A 21,926-nucleotide genomic window follows, 5' to 3' on the forward strand; every position below is an offset into this window, starting at 1 on the left:
TGTTTTTTTTGTGCCAAAGTTTGAATCTTTTTGTTGCTTTTTGGAGAAAACGTTAGCAGACGTGACACAATACTTTTTACTGGCACTATACTGCAAGAAATGTAAGAAGTTGTGGTTTAGCTTTTGTAAAGAAAAGCGACAAATATTAAAAAGCATTATGAAAAATAATATTGTGTCATCGTCCACTCGGAAGCAAAATATGAAATAAAAGGGAACGTCTTACCGAATCTTTGCTGTCGCAGGAGCAGCGAGTTTACCTAACGTATCCAGATTCATGTTTAACATTTTTTGGGCTTCATTCCTCTCATGCATTAAGCGTGTGCCGCAAGATTGTTTGCAGAAATGTAAATGAACACAATGTTTTGCTACAAGTCACGTCTTTGTCATTGAGGGGAGGGAATTCATTCTCACCAGCCTCTGTAGGAAAAATCACTTCTCTTTTCCACTCCCTGTCTCACACTCGCACACACACACATACACACACACACACACACACACACACACACACACACACACACACATACACACACACACACACACACACACACACACACACACACACACACATACACACACACACACACACACACACACACACACACACACACACACACACACACACAACAGAGTGAACCTCTTGCATCACATCTCCCCTTGACTCTAGCTAAACATTGCGATTTACTGCTTATAACTGTTCAAACATCACCTGAGTGAGAACACTGGATAAGGTGTTCACGTTAATGCATGGGCGGATCAAGAGACAACGGACCCCCGGTCACAGACATGCTAAAGGCCCTCCCACCTCTCATACATCGGAGCAGGACACACAGACTTTATAGCTGTTTACCCTCTTTTAGTTGTTGTTTTGATCTTTTTGTAGTTATTTTTTGTCTTTTTTTTGTCTGTTTATAATAATTTTATGGTTCTTTATGGTCATTTTAAGTCTCTTCACGGTTGGTATGTGCCTCTTTGGAATAATGTCGTCAGTAAAAAAGCTCTTGGTTTCACACAGGATGCGAATGAAAGGGTATTTGACACCCTGCAGTGAGACCAGGCTGCTTTGAGTATCATGTTGTAAGTGAAGGCCAGGGGGGGGGCTGACACTTTGGGCTCCTGGGCCTGTGACTGGCGGGCCCGTTCAGTAATCCAACCATGAGTTAATGGAGGCATGTTTTGGAACAGTTTTTTTTATTAAGGCCACCAACTATTTGACACAAACGTTTGTATTGACTTTAATTTCCTAACATTCCATCAAACGCAAAGAAGTTTGTCGCTGTCTTACAAGCTTCCTCACAAGAGATTTTCATCATCACTGATATACAGTCTATGTTATCGTTGTCATCGTTGGACACCTTTTCCACAGCATTTGAGATAGCACTTCTTGGTAAGTGTAAGTGTAAGGTCATGTATGGTGTGTCATGGAAACTTCACTTTTGTGATCCTCAGTGTTTCCTTTATGTGGAAGGGCCAGTAAAATGTGCAGTGTTTCCTGTTAGACCGGCTGTAGGATCCATTAAAGTGTGTGTGTGGTCACCATGGTTCTTTTCTTGCTAAATAAATGTTCTACCTCTGATCACAGTCAGCTACAGCAGAGGAGCAGAAACCACAGAGCTGTCTGTGTTAAGAAATGTGCATCCAGAATTAAAGAGACAGTTTGGGATTTTTAAGTGAACGTCTGTGTATGATTCATGTGGAAAAAGTCTTTAGACAGCGTTTAGTCAATATTTGGTCTGGAGATTGATGTGAAAACACTGGGGACACGCACATGCTCATGGGAAATTTAAATTCCTGTCACCTCACTTTCCAGTTCATTCACTATATAGAGCTGCACTGTACATTCTTGTTGAGTCAGAGACGGAGAGGTAAAAAGTTTGTTTTATTCCTGGCAATGTGAGATAGTAATTGTCGTGTTGTACAGTAACTGACCTTTTGTATGTTCTGTAGCTGTGTAGCATTAAATACACATTTCCTACATGGTCTAAGAGGACCAGAGTATACTCTCCAGGCTGTAACAGCACTAACATGTTATTTCCTGGTTCAACACGTGTATGAACAACCACATGAAAACAGGAATTTGCCACATCTGTGCAGGGTATACCACACAATACATTTCACATGCTTGTTAGCACCTTAAGGGCTAAAATAAAACAATTACATTTAATGTTTTTGTTTATAGCTTATCCACATTCAATGAAACTGAACGTGACATGGATTTACATGTTTTCAAATCAAATCAAATCAAATGTATTTATATAGCCCAATATCACAAATGATACATTTGTCCCAGTGTGCTTTACAGACTGTACAGGTTACGACACCCTCTGTCCTTAGACTCTCGCATCGCACAAGGAAAAACTTCCTAAAAGAAACCCCATAATTAAAGGGGGAAAAATGGAAGAAACCTCAGGGAGAGTCGTGTCGGCACATGTCGGTTTGACCTGACCGATTGTCAGACATGTTTTTGTGAGACACACATACACACACACACACACACTTACACACACACACACACACCTACACACACGCACACACACCTACACACACACACACACACACACACACGCACACACACACACGCACACACACACACACACACACACACACCCACACACACACACACACACACACACACACACACCTACACACACACACACACACACTCACACACACACACACACACACACACACACACACACACACACGCACACACACCTACACACATACACACACACACACACCTACACACACACACACACACACACACACACACGCACACACACACACACACACACACACACACACACACACACACACACACCTACACACACACACACACACACACACACACCTACACACACACACACACACACACTCACACACACACACACACACACACACACACACACGCACACACACCTACACACATACACACACACACACACACCTACACACACACACACACACACGCACACACACACACACACACACACACACACACACACACACACACACACCTACACACACACACACACACACACACACACACACACACACACACACGGGGATACATAAAGAGGAACATGCCTCACAAACAGAACAATATGCAGGTGCAGGCAAGCAGACACAACTCTGCATCTACATCTGCAAACACAAATCCAGCTGTGTGTGTACACAAGTACAGACAAACTGTATGCATGCACAACCCCCCCCCCCCCCCACACACACATACCCACTCCCCCATTCACACCTGCAACACAGATGCATGTTAAACACATTATCATTTTTATTTCTGAGGTTACCTCTTATTTTCAAGTAAGTATGTAGTTATTTATACTCAGGCATAAAACCTGAAATGTTTTACTCTCATGGCAACAATTAAAAGGGAGATAAGAGAAGCAAATAACGGGAGGAGGGAGGTGTGGGGAGAAGAAAGGAAAGTGTGATTGAGGTGTGTGATGACAGCGATGATTTCAAAGTGTTACTTACGGTTGGTGGATGAGACTAAACTTGCTCATGTCACTGTCAGACAGGTTCTGTGAAAGCATCACAGAAATCAGTTGTAAACAAGTGCTGACAGGTTGGGAGAAAATGTAAGAAATTGCTGTGATTTCTTACAGCAGAAGTGAAAATTCAAGTACGTCACCTTCACTAAATACATGCATTTGAGCATGTCAGTGTACGAAGGCTGCAATACAAATATAGACATATATATGGTCATGCATCAACTCTTAGCTAACAGGAGATGGCAGTGCCTCACTAAGAGCCATTCCATCAGCACCATCACTCTCATGTTCTTTTTAAACGAAACCAGAGAGGAAGGGAAATCACTTTATTAGTACATACTGTACATACAGCATCGGAGCAGCAGGGTCAGATATGGTTACAGACATTACATACATGCATAACACCTAGAAGCACTTACAATTGTCAGAGTTATTGTTCAGAAACTGCAGCAATAGAGACATTTCTGGGTTTGGTGCCTGGACGAAAGGCTCAAAGATGCTCATGGATCAAAATCTAATCATTTTATTGATGTGCTGTGTGTGGACACAAAGTGGTGGAAGAAGTATTCAGATCTTGGACTTAAGGAAGTGTAGAAATACTCTGTAACAAGTACAATTATTGCATTCCAATGTGTTACTTAAGTAAAAGTACAAAAGTATTAGCATCAAAATATACTTGAAGTATAAAAAGTAAAAGTAGTCATTATGCAGAACGGCCCATTTCAGAATAATATATATTATATCTTTTGGATTATAAGTATTGATGCATTAATGTGTTTGCTGCAGCTGGTAAAGGTGGAGCTAATTGAATTACTTTATATATTGCTGAGTAGCTTGTGAATGTACTCCAGGTATAACTAGTGTAGCTATATAACTAAAGTCTAATTTATGTGTTGATTATGTTTCATATCATTAATCTGCAAAGTCACTAAAGCTATTAAATAAATGTTGTAAAGTAAAAAGTACAATATTTACCTCTGAGATGGAGTTGAGTGTAAAGTAACAGAAAATGGAAATACTCAAGTAAAGCACAAGTACTTCAAAATTGTACTTAAGTACAGTACTTGAGTAAATGTACTTAGTTACGTCCCATCGCTGTGTGTAGCTCATTGAACACAGTAATGTAACTAAGACTGATTTACAAACTCACTGGTAGTTCATGAACCGACATCATGAAGGACGCAGAGCAGAAGACAAAATCTCTATAAATAAATATAAATTAAATATTTCATAGATAGAAATGAAAAAGATGTGTTTTGTAAGCCGTTGCCTAGTTTCCCTTTTGTGAACTAAAACTGCTGACCTTCAAGTGAAGAACTTGCTCCTCACACTAAAAACACTCCACCATATTATACAAATTCATAAATCATCAAGCATTTAAAGGTTTATCCTGCTGCACTGGGATTTTTGTTGCATTTAATTTTTGCTTTGCAGGGAGGCAATTGTGATCCGCAAATGAAAGGAAATGATTACCATAAAATATGCAACAAAATCCTGCTGAATTATGTATCCCCCTCGTCATTCATAATTCATTGCTCCGGGTCGTTACTCGCTCTGTGTCTTTTCTGTTATATATTTGTCGTAATGTAATGAAGATCCATGACAACAAATGTTTGTGAAAGTTTGGATATTTTGCGTTGAAGTGTAAGATGTCAAATGAACAAACCGAGACGCTTGTGAGAAGAAGAAGGTAATGTTTGAGGTGTGAGCCTAATATGGCTAGTTAATTTAAATATGAATAATGTATGGGGGGCCCTTTATCCGCAGAGTCTCCTGTGAAACAAGTGGAATGATGTACTGTTAGGATGCCTACAGTTGATTATATGGTCGTTTTTCAAAGCTGTTTATGATTTGATAATGCAGCTCACATTACCTCGGTGTGTGAATAGGAGAACTTCGGTACAACCAAAGGATGTATTACCTCTAGGAATAAGCCCGTAGTTAAGTGAAAGCCCTTTAAACAGAGCTTGTGATTTAATCATTTGTAAATCAGAGAGGGAGATCACTTAATATGAAAGGCTTTACCTCCTTCAAAGTACTGAACCTTGGCCTCACTGATACACACTTGATCATCCCACTGACTAACAGGAGAATATCGGTATAATATCAGACTTAGCCTTTTGACACCGAGTATAATATCAAAAGGTCCGTTCCAGTGGATTCTCAAACACTGCTCCTACATTGAATTATTTATAGGACTGTCTGTGGTAGTTCAAATGAGACACAACAGCTCTGCAAGCTGCAGCCTCTCACTTGTACTATAGACACACTCAAAGCATCACTCAATGACATCTCAAGCTTTATCACGTTTATATCATTTATATACTGTCCAATTAGCATGAACAGAAAATATTGTCTCCATCATCTTGACTTCTTGCTTGTAAATGGTGTTTTGTGTGAACAACAGCAATGTGTGGGCGAGACAAATCTTCAGCTGATATTGAAAGAATGTGTTATTGGTGCTTATAGATATTGTTTTCCCGTTTCCTTTAGAGCCACCATATGTAGAATATTTGAATATTTGACATTGTCAACGTCTGGTGGTAGTATTAGCAGGACTACAGTTAAGGCGCAGACGTACTTTCCGCGTTCCGCAACTGTGCGATCCATACAGTATATCTGTACACTTTTGTTCAATTCGTACTGTAACCGGGGGCCTGCGAAGGTTTGGTGTTCCACATACTCGCATTTCCCGATCCTCACTCTACTCCAGTTGGTAATGCACCATAACGCTGTTTGCCAACTGCTATAAAAATAAAGAAGAAGTAGAAGAAGCATGTGCTCCTGGGTTTGTTGTTTTTAGATGATCAACAAGAAAGATGACTGCTTAACGAGAATCGGACCAGGGACGGGAATACGGTGCACACGCCAGCAACTGGACTGGATTGTGGAACAAGTGATTGTTAACTGGAGCATGCTCATACCTGTTTTACGTACAGTCTGTACGTCCACATAGGGGTTCGCACGGACCCTCGCACACATGGGCGGGTGACGACATGTACATCACACGCACCAAAGCGAACCCTCGCGTACATGAACATGCTTTAAGCTAGCAGCTCTGAGGCCATCCTTATGTTAACAGACTCTAACAATGCTAACATGCTGTTACTTAGCAGGTATAAAGTGTATCATGTTCCGCATCTTAGTTAAGTGTGTCAACATATGACAACATTTAATAATTAGCAGTTACCTTAGAATGTATAACTAAGGCAACTCAAAATATTTTTTCAGATATTTCAAACCAAGCTATTGGAGAAATTTGGACAAAATGTGGCCTGCTCAATAATTGTAGAGATAGTTCAGTCTGGACTGAAGTGGTGACCAACCGACGGACAGACCCAACATCGCCATCCCTAGAGCTATGCTACTAGCATGGCTGGAAAGACATTTGGGGTGGACATAGATTACCAGGGTTGTTTATTTTGTCTGAAATGATGCCATCAACATCATTTTAAAGAATCATGTACACATTCTTTAAAGATTTCTTCATTGTACAGCACATAACCTGGCAGTGTATTTAGCAGCAAGAGTTCTGTTGGTGTGAAATCTCAGTTTCTTCCCTAGACAGGCACATGGATGACTTTTTGTTTGTGTTCACATGAGGCTATCTGTTCCGTTGGATTGGCAAGAGGCACGTGGAGGTGTTGCGTCTCGGAACATTTGTTAAAGCTTTCCTTTGAAATTACTTTCTTTTCACGATACAGAGAGCAGCTATGCAGCTAACATGGGCACAATTAGCTCTGGTTGTCTCCCAGCAGCTGTGCCTGTTCTCATGACTGTCACTGGGTGAGACTTTTAACATGTTCACATATCTACACAGGACATTCCTAAATCACATTCTGTTCCTTTAAGACACTAATACGTTGCTGTGATTTCTCTGTTATCCATTACAAGGGACAAAGCACCTATCATTTGTATTTCAGCGTGACACTGTAGATGTTTGATACCAACAACAAAGCAATCATGGGATATATTTGGCCAAATGTGTGTGCATAGGCTGTCCCTTACTCTGAGTGTGACTTCCTCACGCAGCAGCCGCCCGCGCACACGCAGTATCACAAAGATCGAGGCTGACGGTTCTTTTGATCTACTACATATCTCTTTTAACCCATCTACCTGTGTGAGCGAACATGGCATCAAAGAGCAGCAGAATACCTTTATCTATACGCTGTGCTCCATACTGTAGTACACAGCCACCCACCACTCAGACACAATTAGATTGCTTTTTTCACCGCTCATTCTTACCACTAAATGAAGAGGTGGAATGTGAAGAAGGTCCATTCGAAGCATGTTGTCTTATGATACCAGTTTAGATTTGCATTGCCTACCTACTTGTGCCTATTCACTTGAGGAATTTTCTGACCTTTGCTCCATACTGTATAAACATAATGTGAATATGCAAAGTAAGCCAAAGGCAATGCTCAGCAGCAGCACGTTTACTGGATGACATTCAGAGCCCACAGTACATGCCCTCTCTGCCCAGAGACACATGCTGAGTTACTGATGAGTCAAACTCAACTTAGCATAAACAATCCTTTCACCTTTTCTGCTGCAATTCTGCAGGCTTTATAATAACCATCATGAATAAATGGTCCATTGATTTTTATTAAATACTATAATAATAACAATAAATATAATTAATAATGTTGACTAATTATTAGTAATGCTATAATTTATGTTATTTTAACAGTTTATTGTTGCACGCATTATAACATTTTATCGGGCCGCAAATTAACGGTTATTTTCATCATCGATTAATCGTTTGGCCTATAAAATGTCTGAAAATAGTGAAAAATGTCCAGCTCAGTTTCTCAAAGTCCAAACATATTTACTTTAAAATGATATAAGACGGAGAAAAGCAGGAAATATTTATATTTGAGAGGCATGAACGACGTGCTACTTTTCACATTAGTCGATCATCATAATAGCTAGCCATTATTTTTCTCTTCAATCTATTAGTCAACCATTCATTGATGCTCAATCATTTCATAACGCATATTAAGTATTTGTTAATGATTACTAAGTGATTAAAGTAAACTATGCAAAACATAAGTGGAGCAGATATTTGTAACATTTTGATATTAGTTAATAATTGGTTTGTAAACCGTCTATACATTTTGTGTATATAGTTGCAACTGATGTTAATAAAACTTTGTTAAATGGTTCATGAATACTTTGTAAAGCATTTATACATATTATTTAAATAGATTGTTAACCCTTACTACAGAACTACTTGTGATGTAACAAAATAATGCTTGTACGTACATGTCTTAAACTCTTTATTTAAGGTGACTAAAGACAAACTATCCCACTTCAAATAATATAAAATCATCCTTCTAGTGTCAAACTCTGCACATCCATCATCCTGCACAGTGCAGCTCGAAGCTTAATAAGCAAAACACCTTTTTGAGTGAAGGGGTCCTTGAAGTAAAAAAGCATATGTCAATATACATGTTGGTAAATATCTGTTTTGTTTCACTCACTTTCATTTAACCTGCATTAAAACATCAAAGCTGACAGTTGCTGTTGTAAATCCTCTTGCAACAGGAAGTGACATTTCCCTGCCAGAGGCAGCAGCAGGCTGTTTGTCAAAAATAGAAGAGGAACTGGATAGTAACAATGAGCAAAAGCTCTGAAGAGGTAAAGAGAGCCATCCACTGAATCTTGACATAAAATATATCCTAAAACTGACAAATGCCTTTACAGTGATGACTTTTAGAGCTTAAGATGTCAGAACAAACATTCATGAGGATGCAGATGGTGGATTAAATATTAACACTGTTCTGTCTGACACACATGGTGAAGTATGTGGTAAGCACAGGGTGCAAGGACACAGAAGGACAAATCACTCTTGATATACACAAAAGGGCTCTGTCTTCACAGTATACTGGTCAGGTAATCCATCAGAGAACTCACTGGCTCTCAAACTTTTTCCGTCATGCCGCCCTTCAGAAGCCGAAAAAAATCCATGTCCCCATCCCCTCCCACGCACAAGCCAGTTCATCTTCATCAATCATTAACAAAAAACAGCCAAAGCTGAAATTGATTAAAAAAACTAAAAGATTCAGCATCAGAGCAGTTTCGTTTCTTCATGTCACCACGTGGTTCCTGTTCATGCAAATTCATCTCGCTGGTCATCGTCCCAGCAATGCCCCCCCCCACACCATTTGAGAATCACTGAGCTCATTACACATACTGTTACACGAGGCTGTACCAACCTGTTCTCATTCCCATTCATTCTCGTCACATTCACTTTCTAACTGGCGGGGTAGCCTTACGCGTCAAACTATAACGCTCCACTACTCTAACTCTAATGTGGTTAACATTGTGAATTCAAACAAAAACACTTCCCCAAAGACGCCTTTGTTAGGTCTGAGGAAAGATTGTGTTTTGAGTTACTTGACGTCACTTAAAATCCTCATTGCATTTCGGTTTCAGACGGGACACAAACAGTGGTCTCCTGGGGGAGAGTCTTGTGTTTGTTTGACCCACCCGCCCTAAGCAGACTTTATCAGTCTATATACTCCATCACCTTAAAAACAAGATGGCCACGGCCAAAAATGTCGAACTCGAGGTTTCAAAATGGCAGTCCACAAACTAATGGGTGACGTCACTGTGACTACGTCCACTACTTCTCATATACAGTCTAGGAGGCCTACAATATATCTGTAGCATTGAATGGATAAGTTTTAAACCAATGGATGGGACCAAAAAAGTCCTAATTATTTATTCTCCAGGATCTTTGAACACCTGCAGCAAATTAAACAGCAATCCATTCAATAGTTGTTGATGTATTTCACTCTGAATCACATATGTCCACTTCACCACTACGTCAGTGGACTGCACCTCGGCCAATAAAAAAATAAAGAAATCTGTTCTATGTATGTACAAGCGGCCAAAATGTGTTGGCGTCTCCCTTAGAGATAGGGTGAGAAGCTCAGCCATCCGTGAGAGACTCGGAGTAGAGCCGCTGCTCCTTTACGTTGAAAGGAGCCAGTTGAGGTGGTTCGGGCATCTAGTAAGGATGCCACCTGGGCGCCTCCCTAGGGAGGTGTTCCAGGCATGTCCAGATGGGAGGAGACCCTGGGGAAGACCCAGGACTCAGTGGAGAGATTATATCTCCTCACTGGCCTGGGAACACCTCAGGATCCCCCAGTCGGAGCTGGAGGATGTGGCCCGGAGAAGGGAAGATTGGGGTTCCTTACTAGGAGCTGCTGTCCCCGCGACCCGACCCCGGATAAGCAGTAGACGATGGATGGATGGATGGATGTTCTATGTATGTAGCACCTATATTGGTTTGGCTTATTTGTAGCTAATAGTTGAATTTGTATTCTATTGTTTCTGTATGTTGCAATTTTGTTTGGCTTATTTGAAGCTATTGTTCTGCACTTAAATGATTTCACTTATTTAAAGCTAATGTACTTGCAAGATTCTTGAGTTTGTATTTGTATTTGTTTGCACTTATTGTAAGTCGCTTTGGACAAAAGTGTCAGCTAAATGAAGTGTAATGTAATCACAAAATCCTCTGGGGACCATGAATGTCTGTACAAAATTGCATGGCAATCCACTTTATAGTTGCTGAGATATTTCAGTCTTCAGACTTCATGTGGTGGGCCGAGGCTAAAAATCTAATAGAGTAAAAACAAAAGTCTACCTAACTAGGTGCACTGTGTGAATATATCCTTCTGCAGCCTTGAAGCTGGTTAATTGAATGTGTGTGTAGCCAGCTGTGCATGGTGAAATATCCTCGTTCCACACGAGCGTGGGTTTGCCTGAGCTTAATGGAGCCCGGGTGTGCTTACTGTGTCTGTAGCTAGAGGATCTATCAGTCAATACACATACTATAGGTATGTATTTTTTAGATCTGCACTGGTAACTTGCACATCAAAGCCTCTGCACTGAAACATTAATCATTTTGACTCATAAAAATCCACAGTGAGCATATTTAGTTGGCGATAAGCCTGTGAGATATAGGGGAGATATTTCCATGATGCAATAATATCCCACCTAAACTGGAATCAGCTCATTGCTCAGTTCATTGAATAATGAATAGAAGTAGACGGGAGTAGATTGATGATTTCATTTGTTAGCGGAGAGAAGTGTTTATAAGTGGCCACTAAAAAGACGCTCATGAATAAATGCATGTCAATGCGCAGGAAGTGTTACTGAAGTATTATTAGGATCCTTAAAAATTATGAATATTAGAAAGTTATAAACCCATGCTTCAGTTATTTCACTGCAAAAAAAATCCTCGTTAGACAGTTCTCCCCTTCAACTGAAGCAGATTTAATGATACTTACTTAAATAAGTAGGGATCACAGCTTTATTATCCCTCGAGTCTCATTTCACAGTTCTTACTCTCTCCCGCTGACACAAAAGACAGTTTTCACTTGAACTCATTGTGTCAGTGTGCCTCTCAGAAACATCAGAAGGCCCTCCGAGAGTGTACACACAATGTAATGGAGACAATGCATTTATCTGTGCAATTTCAAAGCAGAAGTTGCAACCGATGTACTCACTTCCATATTAGGAGGGCCACTGATTACAAGAGTGTGGGAAGTAATACGAGCGATTAGGCTTACACCAGTCATGTTTCATATCCTTTAAACTCTCCCGTTTTTCAACTTTGGACATTCGCAGTGCTGCGGTACAATTTACAATTCATAGTTCAAGTTTATTTTTCAATTTATTCAAAAAAGTGCTATTTTAAAGGTTAAGGCTTATATGTCTCAACAGGGAAATAGCTCCTGCAGATACATTGGACTTTAAAAGAATGAGGATGTTGCAAATGTTTGGCATTTTAAACTGGGTTTTTATCAAGCTTTATAGTTGTTTATTTTGTTTTAGCAAAACAGACACAAATAACTGGAGGAAATGTTGTTTTTAATACCATAATCACAAAAATAATTGCTTGGGAGGATTTGTCCATTTTGATGTAATTAGAATAACAAAGTGAACACAACCACATCCCAGATATGATCCTGAACGGATTAGTAGATTATGTGAGGGCAAGATGGACAGAATGAGTATTTTCTAGGAAAATTCAGGTGGAAGAAGGAAAATGTAAGGAGTTACTCACCAGAAGTCTTTGTCCATTAATTCTCTGTCTGTTTACGATGGCAGCACATTCTGGCATTTTGTTCTGAGAGGAGGAAACACATGTTGATTTACTTTCCTGAATTTACATTTACCTACACAGACATGAATTTAAGTACATAACATTTATAACATGATCAGTTTATTACAACACTTGCTTGATCTATACTGTACGTATAGTACTGCATTTTTAAATGATGAGAAAACACATCCCTTAGCATCCTTTAGTTTTCTGATATTGCCTTATTTTGTCTCATATTTCTTCTTGTACTCACCTTGCACATAAAGAAGGCTATTTGCGCCGGCTCCCACCCCTCACACTCCTCTCTGGACGGCAGGTTCATTTTTGTCTCAACAGGGAACCTCTGGGCAGTGTGCTTTTGGAAGTACAGTAATAGACTGACCTCATCACGCACCGCAGCTCTAACACAGCAGCCAGCCTGACAGGCAGAAGTACACACAAGGAGGTCACATCATTTAAACCAACACATACTCCGCCTCTCCTTCTCCTTCATCCATAAGTAATTTGACAATCCATGGTATTCTCGAACAAATCTAAATTTGTCCCCAAGATTGCATTAAGGCGTTCACAAAAGGGAAGCAGAGACTTCCTCAAAGTCATATATAAAAGTCTTGAGAAACCAAAGTGTCACAATAGAGTGTGACCTGACTTACCTTCCAGGCCAAGCAGATCGTGTAATTTATTGTACATTTATTTTAGGTTAATGTAATCTTATTGAAGGTGTAAAACTATTCTGACTCCAATATACATGTGTACAGAGTGGACACATGTATTTCACACGTGAACTTTTGGAAACTTTCAGATTTCAAGACGGGAAATGTGGTGGTTTTTTTTTTGATGACTAGCCTCGCTGATACCAGGAATATGAATGTGGTCAGGCATGTTAGGGGAAATAGAGATATAAAAATATGATCAATTATATATTTTTTATTTTTTAGTCATGTAAATACACATAAATATAAGAAATAACACTCCCACCAAATTCCAGAAGTCAAATATTATTTTTGTATGTAGCCTACCAGTCAGTTTGTCTCAGGCTTAAAAAAAGTATCTAACTTGTAATTTAAACAAATATTAAGAAAATATGCTTATGTGATTCTTTGCCTGGACTTAAGTGAGAAAATGTTGTCTTATATCTAGGCTATAGGGCAGGGGTCGGGAACCTACGGCTCACGAGCCATATATGGCTCTTTCGATGATGCGATATGGCTCGCAGACAATTTTGAGCTGACATTTTTAACATGATTAACAAGTAATAAATAATTATATTGTTTCATTTTAAAGTAAAACATTTAGCAGCGGATTTGTTTTTAGTTCTCCCCTCTCCTTTCCTCCGCTCTGTCTCTGACTGCAGGTGAAGGTGTGTTCACACGTGTGTGCGTAGGGGGCGGAGCCCCGCCCTTCGCGAAACCGAGCAGAGGAGAAACTGCACAAAGCAAGCAGTAGATCGGGGGTGTCAAACTCAATCACAGAGGGCCAACATTAAAAACTGGGACTACGTCGAGGGCCAAATACGGTCCACATTTATTGAACAGGATACACATATTGGATAAAGTGCAAAAAGTGCAACTGCAAACGGATTGCTGAGCAGTTCAATTTAAATTTCTGTGCTGCAAAGTCGGCAAATGGTCTCAGTTCATCAGCAGAATGCTGTCGGGAACACAGCGGTGGAGATGTTAGTCAGTGTTTGGAAACACGTAGTGACCAAAGTTTCCTTCTGCATCAGTCTCTCACAGGCAGCTTGGCTTAGAAAGCTCTCACTGCATCACACATGTCCGTGATCACACGGCCCTGAAGCTGCAGGTTTAACAGTGAGATGCTTCGTTATGTCGCACAAACAGTCCGGCTCACATCGTCCCAGAGATCTGTGCTGTGTTTCCCTTTGCTTTCCAAAAAATTTAATTTCATTCACACATTTAGATTACGTCCTCAAATGTATTTTCCCGTGGTTGTGCCATGCATTGATTTAATTACCAAAACCGGCGGCCCAGTTATGACAGACATATGATATTTTCTCGCGGGCTGGATATAATTGCCTTGAGTTTGACACCCGTGCAGTAAACACTGAAACATGCACATAAATGAGATAAATAACGTAAGCGTTTAGTTTATTTAATAAAAGAGCACCTGTTCAATGAAACACTGATACCGCTATTAGTACACGGAGACATGTTATTCTTAAAAAATGCACGCATAAAGTTGCATTCAAATTTATTAAATATATGGCTTTCAAGGAAATACATAAAAAAATATTTGGCTTTTATGGCTCTCCAAGCCAAAAAGGTTCCCGACCCCTGCTATAGGTAGTGTGCAAACACGTGACAAAACTGTGTGATGTGCGACTCCATGTTGGTTGGATAACAAATCAACAATGGCGTCTAAAGCGAACAACAACAGCAATACAACTCCGACTTCTTCAAAGTATGTTGACTCTCTGGAGTCCTCTGCAAAGGCAAGATTCAGAGAAAAAGTCCAAATTAAAGCCGTCGGATTATATTGAGGATTTAGATTCCTTACCACCGATTGAATATCCGGATATTGTGAACTACCTTGTGCTACAAACGTCGTGGGCAACCAACGCACAAATGAAGGCATACAAGAGCTTAGATGCTTATAATGTCTTTGTTTCTGGCTGGGTTGGTAGTCTTCTTACCAAACCAGTGAAAGATGACAGGGTGCTCGTCCATGCCCGTGTAAATCACTCTCAAAGAGCTCGAGATACACCGCTCAAGCCGTGGTTTGTGAGTGAGAAGAGCGGCGACGTTATCCTCGCACACTGTGATTGTATGTCTGGATTAAGCGAAGCATGTTCTCACATTGGTGCTTTGCTTTTTGCAAGTGAAGAAGGCTCAAGAATATTTGTGCTATGCTAACCTAACCAGCTGCTGGTGTTAGCTAGATCTATAGTTTACGTTACCGTACAGACTATGGAGCAGAAGCCACAAGTTTACCTTTAACGTTCAGCAATTTCAGTTTACAGCACCCAGTCTTTTTGCTAAGGTATCTCATAGGTTTATACTTAATTCACAGTAAACCACTAATGTTTTTAAATTAATGGAATACTTAGATAGATAGGTCTACCACTGTGTCTGAAAGTGGTATCAATCTTCTCATCTAACTTTGGAACTATTCTGTTTCAGGCAGCCGAGGATGATTGTGATGAAAATGAGCCTTTGTGGTCTGAAACAGTGTTTGTGTAAATCCTTTTTTTTAAATCTTAAACTACAAAATCATTCCTTTTCTATATGGAAAATGGCATTTACTTTATTTTCTACATTTTCCAATTATTTCCAGTAATAGCGTGCATGTGTTTGATCCTCTCATTACCCAACAGCAAATTGAACTCTTCCTAGATAATGAATATAACTTTAAAAAGCCAGCCACACACTTCCTTAACACATGCACATTAATGAAGAAGTACATCCAATAAAACAAAAGGAAACCATTAGGCGGACCAATTTTTTCTTTTTACTTTGTTTTGTTAGTGGGGTATTTCTTCAGTACAACCTTTTACTTTGTTAGGAAGCATTCTCAGCCTGAAATATTGATGAAACCAAACAGTAACTCCTCAGATAGAAAACTGGATAATAAGACCTACCTTCAGGCTGTGTTTTTTTACTCTCTGATGCTCTGGAGAGTATTGATTCACAAATATTTAATGCTGGAGGCCTACTTGACCTGGCACGTTTTTATCAATCCAGATGAATCGATTGATGAGTTTCACTTTTTTTAACCCCTTAACATCCTAAACTAATCAACATTTATATTAACAATGAATTTTAACAACTAAGTCTACGTGTATCAATGTTATGAGGTGATACACTTCAGATGCTTCTGTTTTCAACTTGTTCTGCTGCCCCTAAAGGGTCCAACACATTATTAGGGCTTTAAGGTTGTTAAAACAGTCAGACAGTATTACAGCCTATTCTGTAGCTTGTTCCAGGTGTTTTAACTGTAGTGGAGTAAAACGTACAATATTCTTATCTTAAATGAGTAATGAAAAAGTATAAAGTAGCATAAAAAGGAAATTTTACAAGTACCTCAAAATTGTACTCGAGTCCTTCCACTGCCAAATGTCTTAAGCATTGTTTTATACACATTTTCATAAATTTCAAGCTGACATTATTATCTCTGGAACGTTTTGGAGTAAATTAAAGTCCTGTGGGCTTTTACAACATTTGAGTGTGGCTCACAATCTCACTTGCTGCCACATCTTCCTTTTCTAAACCAGATTGACTATGTACGATGGTTCTAAACAATATCGGACCATTTTATCATGCATCCACAGAGGTACTGAAGAAAGTTAGATGAGAAATTGGGATCATTGCTCTTTGCAGTGATTGCTGCTGGCTGTGTAAGAGCCATTTATCTTAGTGATAGTAGAATGTCATCGGCCTCAATTTGAATAGGGGCCAGCTTCCTCATATACAGCTGAGTGATTGGGGAGGTAAATAGTCGAACAATTAGTCACGTCTGCCCTGTGACACTCTTTAACCCTCAGAACGTCGCGCTAATGAGAGCAGTGTAATACAATTCTGTCGAGCTGACAGAGGCAAGGTGCGCTTATTAAAGTGAAGAAATGAACAGCAGCTTTGTAATTAGAGTAGAATCAAGGCCTGTAATTACCCCCCCCCCCCCCTTCCCCTAAATCAACAAATCATTCCTATTTGGTCTACTGGAGCAGAAGCATTATTGTAGATAATTACAACAAAGTGACATTTAAACCTTTTCTTTTGCATTCTAGACCGCCGTAGCAGTGAAATCAAAACAACACAAGGCAACGGCTCATGTTGAATTTACCTCTTTGGAAAGAAAAGGAATAGACGAGTTAAAAAGATTAAATTAATTTTCAGTTTGCGCTGCACATGAGTTCTTTTCCCCTGGATGAAATGTTCCTAATCATCAATGGGCCGATATACATTACCTGTGTGTGTGCAAAGGCCATGCATGAGCTTGGGGGATCTCAGGGGAAATGCCCAAAAAGGCTTTAATTTTAGGCAGTAAGCTAATTAAAGCGCTGGCGCAGATGGTGGAGACTTGGTCCGGACATAATGAGCCGGTGAGTGGCGAGACGAACCGGACATGGCAGGACAGCTGTGAGAGGTTTGTGAGGTGACAGTCATCTCCCAGGAGTGAAGCTTTACTCCAGCCAACAGAGTAGACTTACAACTGCAGGAAAACTTTTAAGCAACTGCATCAGGCGGTGTTTACTTCCTCCAAACGGTTGTTTGCAGAACAACCTTTACTGGAAGTGTATAATGCCATGCCAACAGGGTGTTTTTTTTTATTATCTTCCCTTCCCCCATCCTCCATCATTTGATCTCTGCAGGTGTTTTTTGGTAAACACCAAATCCTCGACACCTGTTGCCAGAGGCTTTTCATCTCTGCCAACTCTCATCAACCCTGCTCTAACTGACACACTGTCCCACTGTTGGGCACTACTGTGAAATAAACAACCGTTGCATTACCAAAGTGTTTTCCTGGATGGAAGTTGAGTAGCACACAACAACAACAACACAAAAGCTCAGAAAAAGCAGATTCCTAGAGGTGCAGAAATACTTTGGATAGCACACCTCAGAAGACATGTTCCATGCTCCTATTGTGCCTCGTGCGAGGAAAAGGTTGAGACCAGCGGAATGCAGTGTTCCCAGGCATGACGAGGTGAAGTTTGAAGATGTCAGAGTGTACCTGGTGGAGAGGAAAATGGGCCGCAGCAGGAGAAGCTTTCTGACCCAGCTGGCCAGGTCAAAGGGCTTTGTTGTGGAAGACATCCTCAGGTTGGAAAAAGCTTGTCTTTTTGTTGTTCACTGACTGAGCAGACCTCTGTGCCTAAAAGCTTTTCCGAATGTGAAGCTCAAGAGAAAACGTTAATGTAGAGCCAAGAGGGATGCAGGAGTATTTTCTGTGCTTGTGTTGTTTTGCGAAGGTACGATCGGCTTTCAAGGCCTTTATTGTAACTCTAGGGAAATAGAAGGTCACACTACTAATTATACGTCTGAGCATGTACATGCAAAAGGAAGACTTGTTTTTATGTATAAATAAACAATTGTTTATAGTATTTCGAAGGCAGTTAAACTTTTGACAGATGTTTACAGAAAAGACAGATCAGACTTTTCCTCTGAAGAAGGTCAGGACAATATTGAAAAGAGAAGTGAGATAATCAGTGTTACGTTTGCCATTTTCTTGAAAACATATGCCTTTTTAAATGTTTTTTATTTCAGGTCCAATTAGCTAATTAGAGATTAACTATTGTCTCATGAATACTTAATTAGAAAGGGTTAGGGCATCCATCCTGTCTCTGCTACACCTTAGTGGATTTCCTCCCTGAGCCATAACTCACAGCTCCTACATAAATACATTTAGGAATGGGACGAAAGTGGCTAACCCTCCCTGCTACATCTTGTAGAAAACTAAAAACAGAGCACACACACTTTTTTAATGAGTTGGGTGAGAGTTTTTTTTCACACTTAAGGAGAGATGTTTTGTGAGCTTGTGAGCTTGTTCTCTGCAATGAAGAATCGTCAACAGTATTGTGTGGTAATTATGGAAGCAGCATGCCTTTTTCATTTGGTTCTGTCTCTGATTGAAAGTATCTTTAAAATCCCAAACTGTGAACACAGCAGAAGTCCTCTGCTTGACATCCGCAACACTTCAGAGTGAGGTTACTTTGATGCTCATGATGCAGTATCTGCCAATTTTAAAAGTACACTTTGTTTTTAGGGTTGGGCTGCTCAAAACTCAGACTTTGAGCTCCTCTGGTGAGCTGGTGTGTGTGTGTGTGTTTCCCTTCTGTCATTGCAATTTGACTTTTAGAAATTCACAGGAAGAGCAGTTTTTCTAAATATATGTTACCTTAAGGTAAAAAAAAGATTGAAGTGAGCTTGTGATTTAGGTTAATAAAAGGTCGTCACAGGTATATATAACCGAAATGTGTGTGAGTGTTTAAATGCATGTCTAAGTGTGCCTGCCAGCCGTGCGCCAGCTTGGCCATGGCAGCATTCCCAGAAACACAGCTTGAGCGCTCCTACGGTTACACTTGGCTTGATACAATTGTTTGAAACCAACGACAGGAAGTAGAGCGTGCCTGCCTCAAACTGACATTAATTCTGCAAGCCGACAAAACTGATATCAGCTACAGTTTGATAGCAACACCTCCTGTATCCAGTCTAGACAAGTTATAGGCATACTGCCTTGAGCATATGGTCACTGTGTGCATTCCTCTGTGCTTAAAGGAATGTGTTGGTACACACACACATACACACACACACACACACACACACACACACACACACACACACATGCACACACACACACACACACACACACACACACACACGCACACACACACACTGTCAAACTCTACCCATGCACATGAACATAGATCCAAATATCGACATGTTGTCCTGGCTGATTGATGAGCTGCAATGAATGCTCTTTCACAAATGAATGTGATACAGTTAGTGTAGTATGTTTTAGTTTGATATTCGACAGGCGTCTTCTTACTTAGTTTCCCTATCATGCGATCATATCCCGCCATCGCGCTTAAACGCTGGGGGATGATTCAGCCGCTTGATAAAGGTTAGAAGGTGTCTGTGACAACTAGTAGGTTCAGGAGCCCCTTATCATCTATTCACGTGATTGGTCACTGAGACAAATACAAGTCGACGCAGACCTCTAGTGGCCTAATCATGGCGGGAGAGAAGGAGGAAGTCAGGGTCCGTACAATAAAGAACGGTAGCATGTCGGGGTGGATGGATGGGTCAATAAACACAGGACTTTCCCCATAGAGACCAGTGTCCCAGTGTGGAACCTCTCCTCTAACTGCTAAGTTATGATTTATTTGAACACAGACCTTGATCTTTCCCTAAACCTAACCAAGTAGTTGTGTTGCCTCATCCTAAAACAAGTAGTTTTGTTTTAATTCCAAACGACCATGTGTATAAAACGACAAACGTTAAGTTTCACTTTACAGTAATAACGTTCAAAACAAGTGGTTGCCCATGTTGGTGAAAATTGTGATGAAACAGCAATAGTTAGTTTTAAGTTAGATATTCTACACAGATTCTCTCCACATCCAGCTGCATCTTTTTTACAAAGTGTTGGCAGGGTAGTTCACTTCAGGGACTGCCGTGAATCACGGATGGCAGTAAACATACATGCACACACTGACACACACGTTGGTCTTTGACATAGCACAATTTGAAATATAATCATCACTCTAAAGTCTAAACTCAGGGGCCGGGGGTTTGTGTCATAATTGACTGTTTGCTACATCCTGTCTCCTTTGGTTACTGTTGCTTTCTGTTCTCAACAGGCACATATGCAGTTGACAATGGTAACAGTGGAAGATTTATTCAATTTTGAGACAATGGGTCCTTGGATTCAGAGAGTGATACAAGGACAAAGGCAGGGCTCTAATTTATAGGCAGCAACTGTTGACGTGGCTGAAATGATAGCCAGCTAATTAAAATGCTGTATCCGACTCCTTAATATTGTAAGTTGACTTGTTTTAATTCGCTCATTATCAATTCCCATATGTTGTTTAACTGGAATGTGACATATTTGTTCAGTAGGCATGGAAAAACCTTGAGTGAATTTAATAATAATAATTTAATTGAAACATTTATTTATGTATTATAATTAATTTCCTACCTACAATGATCATGTATACCTCAGTGAAGATGTCTCGTGGAAGCAGCTGTAAAAGGCAAACAGATGAAAACATACTGCGTCTTTGATGTGCCTGTTGGTTTTCACTGGAAGGACTTGGAAGCTATCTGCTGACATGAGAAGACTCAGGAGAGTTCTCCCTATCAAAGCCCATTGACTTTAGCCTGTCCTTGTGTCTGGGCTCAGAGTCCCACTGACTCTGGGAAGTACAATCTGCTGCTGGGTTTGCATTCTTGCTCATTTGCATGTCAATCTGCCGTTTTACATTCTGTGGATCTACTCATGAGACAAGAATCCAAATTCAGGGTCTGGATTATATCTAAGGTCGACATGGCACGAGGAGAGAGATTATTTCATTCTTCTATGATCTGAATCTTGTTCCACCAACTCAAACACTTAGAATTTCAGAGCCGAATCAGCCCCAAGAGCCACATCTCTATTACTGTGGTTAGACAACTATTCACATCAAGTGTATTTAAGCTTTTGAGATAATAGCTGTGCCCCTTAGATACAAAATACCTCAAATAAGAGGCTTTTTGTCGATGCCTTTGTGCCGGGAAGGACTTTTTAAAATCATGGACCATTGGGGGCCGGGCTGGTATGCCGAGCAGATAGGAGATTAGTTTCGCCAGTGA

The 21,926-nt window shown here is 40.2% G+C and overlaps 2 protein-coding genes across 5 annotated transcripts in view; one reads left to right on the forward strand and one right to left on the reverse strand.

The window, feature by feature from the left end:
- Nucleotides 1-13,092, reverse strand: part of blnk (B cell linker) — a 28,202-nt gene extending 15,110 nt beyond the window's left edge. Inside the window, exons 1-3 of one of the 4 annotated variants that reach the window (XM_029449621.1) lie at nt 12,875-13,092; nt 12,583-12,645; nt 3,487-3,533 (exon numbers count right to left, since the gene is read on the reverse strand). In XM_029449621.1, the coding sequence (XP_029305481.1) occupies nt 3,487-3,533; nt 12,583-12,645; nt 12,875-12,943 (179 nt within the window). In that variant the 5' untranslated portion in view covers nt 12,944-13,092. Of the gene's footprint in view, nt 1-223; nt 375-3,486; nt 3,534-12,582; nt 12,646-12,874 lie in introns of those variants that run through there. The other 3 variants (XM_029449619.1, XM_029449620.1, XM_029449622.1) reach the window with 3 other exon arrangements.
- A 5,112-nt stretch (nt 13,093-18,204) lies between these two features.
- Nucleotides 18,205-21,926, forward strand: part of dntt (deoxynucleotidyltransferase, terminal) — an 89,418-nt gene continuing 85,696 nt past the window's right edge. The window contains exon 1 of the mRNA XM_029450187.1: nt 18,205-18,398. Coding sequence (XP_029306047.1) covers nt 18,205-18,398 — 194 coding nt within the window. The remainder of the gene's footprint in view (nt 18,399-21,926) is intronic.

This window comes from Cottoperca gobio, chromosome 15 (genome assembly GCF_900634415.1).
Source record: "Cottoperca gobio chromosome 15, fCotGob3.1, whole genome shotgun sequence".
Lineage (NCBI taxonomy): Eukaryota > Metazoa > Chordata > Actinopteri > Perciformes > Bovichtidae > Cottoperca > Cottoperca gobio.